The sequence below is a fragment of the Colletotrichum scovillei genome, assembly GCF_011075155.1.
Source record: "Colletotrichum scovillei strain TJNH1 chromosome Unknown Contig00002, whole genome shotgun sequence".
In the NCBI taxonomy this organism is placed as follows: domain Eukaryota; kingdom Fungi; phylum Ascomycota; class Sordariomycetes; order Glomerellales; family Glomerellaceae; genus Colletotrichum; species Colletotrichum scovillei.
In genome coordinates, this window is record NW_023336260.1 from 171,627 (window position 1) to 185,325 (window position 13,699).

The 13,699-nt window shown below is 40.4% G+C and overlaps 4 protein-coding genes across 4 annotated transcripts; 3 read left to right on the forward strand and 1 right to left on the reverse strand.

Annotated features, from left to right (window-relative positions):
• Window positions 1-810: 810 nt before the first annotated feature.
• On the forward strand, window positions 811-2,543 carry HER10_EVM0007897 (uncharacterized protein; the record flags this gene model as incomplete). Its single annotated transcript, XM_035477437.1, has 2 exons — window positions 811-860; window positions 1,094-2,543. The coding sequence occupies 2 exons, from the start codon at window positions 811-813 to the stop codon at window positions 2,541-2,543; spliced, it is 1,500 nt and encodes a 499-aa protein (XP_035337401.1).
• Window positions 2,544-5,472: 2,929 nt separating this feature from the next.
• On the reverse strand, window positions 5,473-5,941 carry HER10_EVM0012141 (uncharacterized protein; the record flags this gene model as incomplete). Its single annotated transcript, XM_035481542.1, has 3 exons — window positions 5,473-5,526; window positions 5,584-5,836; window positions 5,898-5,941. The coding sequence occupies 3 exons, from the start codon at window positions 5,939-5,941 to the stop codon at window positions 5,473-5,475; spliced, it is 351 nt and encodes a 116-aa protein (XP_035337768.1).
• An 872-nt stretch (window positions 5,942-6,813) lies between these two features.
• Window positions 6,814-7,743, forward strand: HER10_EVM0009628 (uncharacterized protein; the record flags this gene model as incomplete). Its single annotated transcript, XM_035479111.1, has 3 exons — window positions 6,814-6,976; window positions 7,036-7,574; window positions 7,633-7,743. The coding sequence occupies 3 exons, from the start codon at window positions 6,814-6,816 to the stop codon at window positions 7,741-7,743; spliced, it is 813 nt and encodes a 270-aa protein (XP_035337553.1).
• A 1,325-nt stretch (window positions 7,744-9,068) lies between these two features.
• HER10_EVM0009479 (MFS monocarboxylate transporter) lies at window positions 9,069-10,655 on the forward strand (the record flags this gene model as incomplete). Its single annotated transcript, XM_035478965.1, has 4 exons — window positions 9,069-9,908; window positions 9,955-9,986; window positions 10,050-10,285; window positions 10,381-10,655. 4 exons carry the CDS (start codon window positions 9,069-9,071, stop codon window positions 10,653-10,655), a joined length of 1,383 nt encoding a protein of 460 aa, XP_035337540.1.
• Between the last annotated feature and the right edge of the window lie 3,044 nt (window positions 10,656-13,699).

The window sequence follows — 13,699 nt, forward strand, 5'->3', positions numbered from 1 at the left end:
GTGAGCGGGTCTAAGCGCCTCTGTGGCGCCGTCAAGCCACCTTGGTAAGCTCGGCGAGCTCCCCGAGTGGCGGCTAAACCGCGCAGCGGAAATCTCGCCGCAGTACTCCGTAGAAGCACCTCAATACACAAGCGTCGATTTCACAGTACTGCACACTGTGTCTAAATCTGGCGACGTCGGTGAGTCCTAACAGCTTATCGGTCTCCTAGGTATGATAAACCTAAACATCCTTCTATACATTAAGGTCGCCTGCCTTAGAGAAGATACACGTGCGCGGAGATTATTCATCTTTTTTATAATACATTTAAAATAGTAAATAACTCGATATACTTACTTATAATTATTAAATATAATATTATTACTTTAGCTTATTTATATTTAAAAACTCGTATTATTACTCTTAATTTTATTTTAATTTTAAAAAAATACTTTTTATCTTTTTAATATTTTAACTTTTTTATATAATTTTTTTAGAATGAATAACTCTCTTTACTATATATTTTATTTAAGTAGTAGTACTTCTTAGACCTCTTTTTATCAGGGTGGTAGAGTAAGGGTGCTTTGACTTAACTACGCTTGGCTGGCCCGGGCGCCTCTGTGGCTCTTCTACTACGTAACGCCACCTTAGTAAGCGCAGCGAGATTACCGTGGCTCGCTTAGACCACGCTACGGAAGTCTCACCGCCAGAGAAGCTCAACGACCAAGACATAATGGTCAAATTCACAGTCGCAGGCCATCGCTACCTAAGACATTTACAACCTCGACTTCCCACGACATCAAAACCTACTCAAGTTGGACCACCCTGAAGAGATGCCTCGCAAGGGGAGTCAAAAGGTTAAGACAGGATGCATTACTTGCAAGTAAGTCCGCGCCGAACCCGCGTAGTATGCGTCTCGTCTCGTATCTCGCATAAGTTGAGCTGATAATGCACGAGAGTCCGGAAAGTCAAGTGCGACGAGACCAAACCAAGCTGTTCTCGGTGTACGACCACTGGTCGCATTTGTGACGGCTATGGCTCACGACTCGCCCATCCACCCCAGCTCACTCCCGAAGGAGTGGCTTCCCTGTCTCAGCCACATATTGTTTTCCCAAGTACAACGGCCAAGGAGGGCCGCGCTTTGCAGTACTTCTGCGAGGTCGTTGGGCCAGCCATGTCTGGTACTTTAGACCCCTACTTTTGGACACACCTTGTCCTGCAGGTCGGGGCCAATGAGCCCGCGGTCAAGCACGCTCTTGTCGCGATAAGTGGTCTCTTTGAGCAAGTTGACGAATTGCAGCAAGAGGTCACCGCGGGCCAGCGACTCGTCCACCAGAGACAGGCATTGCACCACTACAATGCAGCAATCCGGGAACTCAAGACCCAGGACTTGAAAGAAAAGCAGATTGTTGTGCTTGTGGTTTGCCTTCTATTCATCTGCATTGAGGCCTTACGGTCAGATGTGCAGTCGGCTGTACGGCACGGTCGACACGGGATCGAAATCTTGAAAGCCGCGTTACCTAACAGCGGGTGGATCAAAGATCACCTGCTGCCCATTTTTCGCCGTTTGAGCGTGTCCGCCTTTTACTTCAGCGATAATGACGGCACGTTCCTTGACATGCCCGAATTGTGGGAGCCTGCCCCATGCTCCTTTTCAACAGCGTATGATGCTCAGCACATGTTTGACGTCATCATCGCCCGGATATCGCACCTAACGCTTGTCATTGCCGAGACGGGACAAAAAACAGATGTGGAGCTTGAGGGGACCAAAACACAACCCCCTTATTTTGACGATCACCGGGCCGAACAAGCTATTGTCAAGAATCTTCTGGAGAAGTGGCTGTATATGTTTGCCCAGCTCATCGCCAAGATACATCATATAGATGCGAGCGGGAAACGCTTGAGTTCCCAAGAGCAGTATCAGAAGAAGAAGATGCAAGTATTCATGCTGACTCGCTACGAGGCCGCTCGAATATGGATCGAGATGGCATTTGACGGAGACACCCCGAAAGCCAGAGGCAGGTTTCTTCCTAATTTTCAAAGGGTACTCAAGCAACTTCAATGGCTCCAGTCTCAGATGCCACCGGGTGTTCAGACTGCCACCGGAAAGCAGTCGCCGCAGTTCATGTTCGAAATGGGATTCACCGCCATCATCTTCTACTTTGTATCCGCATGTCCTTACCCCGAAATGAGGCTCGATTTCCTAAGGTTCATGCAGCTTTTTGGACTTCCGAAAGAGAACCTCTGGGATCGAGACGTTCTGATGGCCGCAGGAAGAAAGATTATCGAAGATGAGAATGGTATCAAGTTGGAAGGTCGTGAGCGGTCGCTAACGTTGCCCTCGAGTCCCGGCCCTCTCATTGATCTTGCGACGCCAGGGTCATCGATATCTACACAACCAACTATACATCCATCAGATTTCTCCTCGCCGCCAGCGGATTTTGACGATTTCTTTGACGATTCTTCCACATTTGTCTTTAACAAGACATTGAAATCACATCCCTGGTGCTCTATGCCGTGGAGCATTCAGATAGGCCCACGAGAAACTTCGAAAATGAATCAATAAACATAAGTGTAACGCGGTTGGATACATAGAGACTCTTTGCCTATCTTACCTATAACATTGTTTCATGGTGAACCCCATGCTGTGATTCTCAAGTTCATTCCAAGATTGAAACTGACGAAATCATAGCCTTTATCTCGAACTTGCCACCGTGTATTAGGTATTCCATCAGATGCCGAATGGCGTCAGTACATTGCCACTTGTGGTAGTACCGAATCACGTATTGTTTCCTATTTCTACATTGATACCGACTTGAACTTTTATCTCAAAGAAATACGTATATGCCACTATACACTATTAAAGCGGAATCATATATAGGGATATACTTATACAGGGTGAGCTTTTTACGCACGTAGTGCATAAAGTCAACCAAAACAATGAGGGAAACACTATGCCAACACTGAAATGCCAACTTCGCATCCGCTCTAAGGTATTTAGGGACAATTGGGCAAAACATCGGGAACATTCTACGCCATCAGACTTTGGACTTCATTGCCATCGGAAATAATTAGTTCCGTGGCTCAGTCTTTTACTACGTTGCCGCTATTTCTCGTCGACCCAAGGGATTAGTACCAAGCAGCTCCTTCCATAGTCAGTTCGGGTTATGGCACATGGCCACTTACCTTGAAAATAAAAACATGGCCGGAGGTAAGTCGTCACTACTTGACATGCTACATCATCGCATAAATGCTTTATTTGCCAAGCGCCCTAGAGCAAGCTAAGCATTAGTCGGCGCATTAATGTATTCTTAGGGAGTAGAGATTCTACATCTTTCACATACGTGATAAAATGTTTTGCTGTGAGCCGTTTTGAGAAAATATCTCCTTTGCGAGGTGTACCTTAGGGAGCATATCATAGGTAGACGTACAGACGCAATGGCCTTATTTTTCTTCCTTTCTGCCTCAAACAAACAGTATGACTGTGGATCTATAACTCGACAACTGGCCGAGCAAGCAAGTTGGTACCGGTGATAGGCTGTAAGCCTCGTCACACATCTGACTTGTCCCGATGGCTCAGTAACACACGTGAGAACCGTATGCCGACCGTGCGCTTATCCAATTCGGACAGTCACTCTCCGTTTCCTTCAGTCGCTTGTACTGACATCTCGTTTGTCCCTTATCATACGGTAACTCCTTTGGGAACACGCCCAGTGATGATGATGTGCTGGGAGACTTCGCAGCTCTAAGAGGATACGCATAATCAACCCTTGCCCAGATAGCAAACTTGTGGCCTCATTTGGCCCCCCGCAATCTTCACTGTCTCAAAGGGAGAGATGTCTTGATTTGTTAGATTATTCTATTTGTCATTTTCATTTGAACCACGACACATCTTTTGAGATAGTATAATCATTGTGGGTGGTGTCCTACTGGAATGAAACACAGATACGCATATTCTTTCCACCCAGACACAGGGTCACAGAGTACGCAGAGATAGATAGTGAGGGCGTATATCCCACCGGGAGTGCAGTGACTGTCGGATCCACATGAGCGGCATAAGAGTCGTGAATTTGAGTAAAGCCTTATATTGCTTGGAACAGGGCTATTCCTGCATCGCTGTTGTAGAGAGTTCCCTCAAAGGAACACCGCATATCTGATTGGTGGAAGAACAAACCTTCCCCTATCAGTCATTGCGTTTTCTTGGGAAGTTCCGAGCCAACGCTTTCAATGCAAAACGGCCTAGACACTCCTCTCTTTTCTGATAAGGACATGAGAATATCCGTATTCGTCCCCTGGTTGAAGCGGAACATTTGTAAATCTGAGTCAGGAAGTTCTTGCCGGTGATCCATACCTTTCGTCCTAGGCATCAATCTCCCCCCGATCTGACAGAAGGTCGGTCAGAAACAATGCTGTCAGACGGGGAAATTCATGATCGGCAGCTGGTCATGTGTTCGTTGCAGGGCAAACCTACCCTCGCCGGTTCCGAGTGTCAACTCCACAGTCCTCGTTCCGTCGGACGGCGCTCGAAAGTCGCACCTCATGGGAGAGAACGGAGTGCAATGTGAATCTCAGAAGATGCGCTCCTCGTGCATGTGATCACTCTTTCCCTGGCAGGGCAAATGTTTCCTTCCCGAACAAACGGCTCCTTGACTCGTACTTAGTGTGACTCCCTGAACCCTGCAATCTAAAATGGCGGGCGAATGAGCAGCAAAGAGCAGAGCCCTTGCTTGAACGAACTTGCCATAGTACTCAGAAGTCATTGCTCATATTGGCAATTCAGACGCCGTAAAGGATTGGTTCCTCCGAGCACGTGGGCAATATAACCCTGCCAAGGAGGACCCCAGCTTGTTTGCGCACAAGCCTTGCACCCCGCAATGCTGGATCTGACCAAATTTGGCAGCAAAGCTTGGCATGCAAGGCCATCACAGCGGCTTTGAGGTTAAGTGGTGTTTTTGCCTAAGTAATACGTAAGCTACATGAGAATTTGTGTCAAAAGCGTGGCTTCTGAAATCACCTATGCCTACTCCTATCACTCTGAAGGACCAGCGTTTACATACCTTATATCACATACACACATTACCAAGGTACAGCTTTCGCAGTCGGTGTGACTTTAGGAAAGGAAGACGGTGTCGTTCACATAGGGAATAGGCCTCTATGCCTTAACAATACATCGTGCCTTCTGAGCCGCAAGTTTCAGTGTTACCTTTTTTTTGCCTTTTTGCCCACCACTTTTAACTCCCGATGACGCCAAGTAAAAGTTGGCTTGTGCGTTGGTGCGAACCTTAATACGCCAATCATCAGGAAGCAAGCAAGAATCAACGTCACAAATCTAGAGAGAGGGTCATTCATTATCGCAGTCACGGTTTCGCAGTCGTACTTTATTATGCTTGTCTTAGACTAATTAGACTCAAACAAGAGTACATCCTGGCGGCTAGAGCAGAATTCAAGTACAGCATCATTGCTGCGCTGTCGAACCAATCGCCTCTGTCACATCTTTAGTTCGCCTCGGCTCCCTGGCTACCGCACTTCTTCTCGCAGTAGTAGGTTATCTAAAAAGGCCCGGTGGTCAGATTTACTGACACAATTCCAGATGTTGCATGACATACCTCGTCTCCGCCGATATGCCAGGCATTGGAAAGGCATTGAAGACCATCGAAGTGACAGTCGGGGCATTTGTCCCATTGGTTGTTGCCGGTGTTGCGATTTTTATAGTAGTTGCAGGCACACTGAGTCCCCGCAGTGTCGATCTCGTATTCTGTCCATGAGCCGTACGTGATGCCGTAGGGAGTCCCATTTCCGGTGCTGCCACGCTGCCTGTTCTTAACGCAGACAGCTGCGTTATGCATCTTTGCAAAAGCGCTGAAGTCGAGTTAGCGATGGGGCATGAATGATTAATCGCCTAACGGTTGTGTGTACATACACCGTGGCAAAGACGGCAAAAGTCGCAAAGGTAGAGATTTGCATCTTGACGGTTAGAAAAGAGATTGAAGCAAAATAGTAGAGAGTAATGGGCAAGAAGAACAATCGTTTAATCACAAGTGAAGAAGTTGATGAAGAGATTTGGTCTAAGAGTGACTTGATCTCTTTCCAGCACAACAGCAAAACCACAGGTTGAAGTATTCCGGCGGTCTGCTATCCTAGAATGAGGGAAAGTGAATGATGGTAGCTCTCCAAAGGTCATGGGCTTGGAATATCGTATATCATGGTCAAATGCCCTTTCCGCATCGGGGAGTTTGTAATCTATCAGATACTGTCTAGTGAAAGCATTACTCGCTCATCCAGCCGTTCAACTCCACACTTTTGGTCCCCCAAGACGAATCGATGTGTGGATGATTGCTTGTTCTATCAGAAAGAAGCTTAGTGGTTGCGGTTTCCTTCTCGTGACGGCTGCTGAGTCGTGTTGTATTGAATATTACTAAACTCGATTAAGCAGGTAGTTCGCCTATGTATGACAACAGCACTCCAGCAGTAATTACACGAGACATCACGTATTGACACCACGTGGGCAGGTAAACCTCCACCTAGCCGTTAGGTAATTTAGCAACCATATGTTAGACCATGCCTACAGGGACCATGCCTGACTAGTGACAGACATTCAGACGAGCACAACCGCGCGCTCCCGTGGATTCAACGACCATGAGAATGCTGTCAACAGTTCACCAGCCGATCAGAGAGTATTGCATGAGTCGGTATGAAGAATGATACATACCATTCCAAGAATATATTTAAAGCCTCAGAAGAATGCCCAAGGAGTCATTTGCTATTTCAACTCACCTCGTATCCTTATCTGTCAAACTCTCACTCGTGTGTAATACTTCTCTGTCGTTTCCCTCAAGATGGTTTCCATCTGGATTGCCTTCCTCTCTGTATTTGCTGCTGCGATCAGCGCTGCGCCAACCGCCATTGCTGACAACAATGATGATGCCCTTAACATCACCGATACCTTGGATCGCAACCTCCGCAACGGAGAAATTGTCGTTTTTGGAACGGGTGGTCGAAGTACGCAACTTAATCTGAATCGTTGATTTATCATGCTGACCTTTTAATTTGTTTTGAAGCTGCCATCATCACCCAGAACACCTGGAAACTTTTATTGAAGGTTGAGGGTATTGAGGCCGAGACTCCAGACATTGATCATGATTTCCTAAGATCTGGTGATGGATTCTCGGAGATATCCGTGAACCACACCGATCTCGCGCTGGGAAAACGTGACTGCAACAGCAACTATCAGACCGTAGTTGATCGCACTCAGCGCTTTGTTGACTGGGATGTCCAAATGTCCCCTGTTGTCATCGGTGCTGGCAGTAAGGGTATTGACATTACCATTTCCAAGTCATACTCTATTGCGAATAGTGTGCAGGTTTCTGCTGGCATTGATCTGGGTCTCATCAAGGACCGACTGAAGACTAGCTTTGGGATCAACTACTCGCGTACCTGGACGACGACCCAGGGCTACCTCATTCGCGGTACCGTTGATAATGGCTACACCGGTGTCGTTATCACTCGCCCCTGGACCAACCGCAAATACGGTCGTACCTTCCAGGGTTGCGTTGGAAGCCTCCGACAAACTGGAACTTTTATGGCTGACAGCCACGAGGTACGCGAATCCTTGCGATATGATCTTATTGGCCGAGGCTAATCACTCTACATCGCAGGATGGCTCCTACGAGGGCGTTACTTGGGTCGGTGGTGCCATTACTGCCTGCATCAAGAGACAGAGCTCTATCCCATTGTCCCGGTGTAATGGTAGCGGCAACTTCCGATAATCATTTCGGTGCTGTCTTTCAGAAGATTTACGTTCACTGAATTGGTCCGAGTCGCAATCACTCAGGCTAAGCTGGAGCGACATCCTCCACTGTGGTCTGCGTCATGGCGGCTCAAGATACATACTGGGAGGGATTGATAGATCGTGTCCAATGCACATATACGGAAGATTCGGGCTGGGCCTTTCGGCTTTTATGTGGATGTAACAAACACTGAATTCCATTGGATGTCAGTTGATGTTAGCTACTATGATTAGTGCCAACATTGTTTGGCTGAAATACATCTTTAAACACACCCACTATTTGACTGAATGACCTACTGATGATCGGGGGCTTTTGCGAGCCAGTTGTCGAAGTCAACATGGTGTAAGCACCATTGACTTTTGCAGGGGATTTCTAGACGGCTGGCGCCATCGCGATAAGTGACTGCTCGCAACTACCCTGACTAATCTGCGTAACTAAGCCTGGGATACGTTTATCTGGGAGAACATCTTGCTCTATGTACTCTCGCCTGCTAACATAGACAGACTTTCAGACGTCTAGTAACTAGGCGCTCTTAATTCGTTCATGATACCGGCCTCCTCCAGACGCAGACAAATACCCTCGCCCCGGTCTTGTCTGAAGCCGTCCATTTCAGCAAAGACGCAAGTCCTAGATGAAAGATTGCGGCATCGTGACATTGTCAGCTGAGGGCGGGGAAAGGTCGAGCAGTCTCTAGTCTTCGTTCAGGCTGCATCTTTGCGAATGCCCCCATACTTGAATCGAACTAGAATTACACCGACAATACCTTGTGCCGATGTCAACCGCCCAAAGCTTATCATAGAATCATGACCGGCAAGCAGGCTGGCCTGAGACCCATTCATTTTGAGATCACGTACCAATAGCATCGTCATATGACGCTAGATACAGTACATAGATGGGGAACTATCTTTCCGCGGGAAAGTTCGCCGAATGCCGGGTAATATGTGCGGGAAACCTTTAATCAGCACATCATCTAGTGGTTTCGTCCGGAAAACTCGCACGCCTCAGGAGTCAAACTATAGGCATGTGGAATGTTACATTACGAGGTGATGAAAAAGATTGTCGGAACATGGGGCAATCATTTCGGTTTGTTACGGCAAGAGTAAGGGTGATGAATACGAAGAAATTCACACTAGTAATCTTGCGTGTTAGAGCATTCTGTCTGGCGAATTCTACAAAAGATGCTATATATTGGTCACAGAATTGTAACAGTCAGGCTCTCAAGATCTCAATCTCATTGTGCTTTCTTGTGAGTGACCCCAAAACTTTCCTGTCTCGTTTCTTTATTCATCCTATTACATCTCAGCATGGCTAAAACCAGTCCTGTATTTGTCATGGTTGACTCGGGAAATAACGAGCCGAAAGACAAGCCAACCCGCCAAAGCCTTAGGCCTTCTCGATCCATCATTTTTGATACGTCCGACGAAGAAACCGACACCAAGAAATTGGCAAGAGATGACCTCTGCGTTGGGTATGAGAACAACTTTGATGGACCGCCCCCCGACGGCGGCGTCAAGGCCTGGACACAGGCTCTCATGGCCCATTTTGTGGTTATCAATACTTGGGGAACAATCAACTCTTTCGGCATTTTTCAAACATTCTATCGAGATTTTCTTTCTCGGTCGGCTTCTGAAATTAGCTGGATTGGTTCCATGCAAGTTTTTTTTCTTTTCGTCGTTGGTGTATTTACCGGACGTCTCACCGATGCTGGATATTTTCGAGCAGTCTTTGCCTCAGGATCTACGCTGGTAGTACTGGGAAGCCTGGCCGCATCGTTCTCGACTCAATATTGGCAACTATTCTTATCCCAAGGGCTTTGCATGGGACTTGGCATGGGAGGTTCGTTTTGCCCTGTTATAGCTGTGTTGTCGACATACTTCAGCAGGCGCAGAAACCTTGCTATCGGAGTTGCCATCAGTGGCTCAGCTACTGGAGGGATGATTTATCCCGTTATTGCACGCCAGCTTTTACCCATGGTTGGATTCAGTTGGACAATGCGTGTCATGGCACTGATCCAACTCATCACCCTCTTGATTGCCAACTTCTCAATGCAATCCAGAATACGACCGAGGCGGTCTGGTTCAGTGATTGAGCTTTCCGCTTTCATGGAGAAGCCTTATCTTCTCTTCACTATCGGCATGTTTTTTGTAAGTTGACCCTGATTTAATCTTCGTGCATTATTAATATCTTTAGAACTTCTGGGGCGTCTATTTTGCGTTTTATTAGTATGTCAGACAGCTGAGACTGCTTCATCTCCTGCACCTCACTAAAGCTAACAGACTATATAGCATTGGTCCATTCAGTCGCGACAGGCTTTTATTTTCGTATGACAGTTCGATCAATATTCTTATGATTATGAATGGGGTCGGCGCGATCGGTCGTGTGGTTCCTGGCTTTCTTGCAGACCTCTATTTGGGGCCATTGAATGTTGTGATTCCGGCCGCAGCTATTTGTACAATCCTTTTGTTCTGTTGGATGGCAATCCAGAGTTCCACTGCGTTATATGTTTGGGCTGTATTTTATGGTAAGTCGCCTATTCCGTTCTATGTCCACACTTTGAAGATTCCAGACAACCAATTTCCGCTTTGACAAAATTGACCATTCTTTTCACACCTCCAGGTATTTTTGGGGCCACAGTCCAGGGCCTCTTCCCAGCAGCCTTGTCATCATTAACAACCGATCTTCAGAAGGCAGGCACAAGGATGGGAATGGTCTACACAATTGTTAGTTTTGCAAACTTAACCGGCCCTCCACTGGCCGGACTTCTGATCAAGGCTGGTGGGGGTCAGTATATCTATGCGTTTATATTTGGAGGGTTATGTCTTGCTCTAGGTACATCATTCTTAGTCGCCTCTCGTATTGCTAAAGGAGGTTGGGGATTAGCAAAAGTCTAAGTAATCAAGGCTTCAGTGCATCTTAAGTAGGGAATGTCAATTAATTATCTTTTAAGAATGTTAGAAATATATAGATTTTAAAAAGCGTTAATTAAATACAGATAGCTTTAGCTCATTAAATATAACTTACTCTTTATTTTATATTTAGAATATTTCATTATAAAGAAACGTAATAAATATATAACTTAATTTAATATTTTTATATAATATAAAAATAAATATTATTAGTTAAGTATTATATATATTATAAAATTAAAGTATATATTATATTATATAATTTTTTAAACACTTGATTTTATTTAAATCGAGATTTTATATTTATAAAATTAAATAAAAGTAATTATAAATAGAAGTAAATAGTTTGTATTTATTTTAATACCTTATTATAAGTACTAATTAATATAATATAGTTAGGTTAATTAAAATAGCTTAACTTTATACTATTTTATATTTAATACCTTTTATTTTAATATTAACGTTTCTTTTGAATTATATATTTAAAAGAAATATTAATTAATTAAAATAAAGTTCTCTGAATACTAAGCTTAGAGCCTATATATATATATATATTATATTAATTTATAATTATAAACTTTATAAAAGAGTAAGTTAAAAAGTAAAAAGATTATAAAAATAATTTAACAAAATAGTAGGAGTATTTATTAATATTATATATTAATATTATATAACTAATATTAAGAACTACCTAAGTATTTTATAGAAGTAAAATATTAAATAAATAAATAATATATATATATATATATATATATAAATTTATATTTATATTATATAGTTTATCTTAATAGCCTAATCTTATTAAAGTCGATTTTATATACTTATAAAGCTCTAAAACACTAATATATAAAAGATATATCTATATAAAGTGTGATTTTTAATATATTAAATATATACAATAATCTAAAATTTAATAAGTTATTTAATACTTTATAGTTATATAATTATAATTTAAAAGAGTAAAGCGTAAATACTATATACCCTAAGTAATTAATTAATTAATAATAATAACTAAATAAACTATTATAAATAAATAATAATGTCTATTTAGAATTAATATTAATTTAGTATTTTAATAGCTAGAGGCCGTATTTTATATTAATTAAAAGTTAATTCTTCTATTTTTATTAATTATTTTAAAATATTACTATAATATTATTTAGTTTATTTTTATTAAATACGTTATAAATAAGACTAATAATAAATTAAAATGTCGTAGTTTTAAACTATATAGAATATCTTATTTAAATTAGCTTTATTTAAAATTAGTACTCTAATAGAGTAATCTACTAGGGCTATACTATATATTACGTATTAAGAAAAACTAGGTATATTACGCTCCGTATTTAATTATTAACTAAAATAGCTCCTAACTTTTATTACCTATTTATAAAACGAGCTTTACTTATTTTAATACGTATAGGACTTCCTAGTACTAGCCCGTATATATAGCTAGGTTTAGTACGATTTCTTTTATATAAGTATTATTATTACTTAAGGGGGCTTATAAGAGCTATTTAAAGCGCTAATTTATTATTTTAACTTTATACTCCTTTAGTTTATTTATTATAACTATTATAACTAAACTAGTATTAATATATTAAATCTTAGTATTTATATTAGCTTAGTTATTTATAGTATTTATAATATTACTTAGCTAAATTCCGTACTATTAAAAGTACTTTACTATTTTTAAATATATTTACATTAGTTATAATAGTTATAGTATTGAGCTAGTTAAAGTAAGTGCTTAATTTAAGAGAGGTAAACTTATTAACGGGTATTTTTAGTAAAATAAGTTCTTATTAAAGTAGTATTTTAACTAGTTAACCTCTTAACTAGTAATTTAATTAGTTACTTAAATAGTAGTTTATATATTAATAAGTTTATTTAGTAAGTTTATTTAGTAAATTTATTTAATTTAAATAGAGAGTAGTTTTAAATAATATTAGAAATAATAAGGATAAAAGAATTTTTACGAGCTTTAGTACGTAAATACTAGCCCTTTTAGCCCTTTTTTTAAAAACCTCTATATTATTATTAAAGTTTAGAACTTTTATAATTAAAGAAGGCCGCTTTTAACTTTTATAGTTAATTATTATAGTGAATTAATTATAGCCGACCTCTATTATTAACTTTTTTAACTAGCGCCGCTACGTAATAAAGAGGGTAGCTTATTTATTCTAAATTAAATAGCGGTTTTAAATTAAAATTATTATATTATATTAAGTACGTACTTAGGGTATATTATACGTATTATATAGTTAAAAAGTATATTATATTATATAACTTTTCTTAAAAGCGTAATCCCGTTAAGGTTAATTTTTATACTTATAAAGCTAGAAAAACTACTATATTTAAAGTTAATAATTTAAGTTTTATTAAATATAATAAGAAATTACTTTATAAAGTTTTAGTTATTAAGTAAATAAGCTTAAAGTAGAAGAATTCTTTTTTAAGGTTTTTATAATTAAATATATTCTATATATATTATAAAAGTTTAGAACCTCTATAGTTAAGGGCCGCTTCTAGCCTTTATAACTAATTATTATAGCTAATTATTATAGCTAACCTCTATTATTAATTTTTAGCTAGCGCCGCTATGCATAAAGAGGGTAGTTTACTTATTCCGAATTAAATAGCGGTTTTTATATTAAAATTATTATATTACGTTAAGTACGTACTTAGGTATATTGCGCGTATTATATAATTAAAAGTATATTATATTATATAATTTTTTTAAAAACGTAATTTTATTAAAGTCGATTTTTATATTTATAAAGCCGGAAAAAATCACTATATATATTATAAAAATAATTATTAATATTATATAATATAAAGTATTTAGGTTTAGACGTCTCTATATAATACTTATTGAATATTTTTAACTTAATTAAAGTAAAATATAAAAATAATACTTAAGAAAAGTCCTTAAAATTAATATATTTATTATAATATAAAAATTAAAAATCGTACTTTTAAATATAAAACTTTCTTTTTCTAAAATAAAATACGTTCATTTAGTTAAT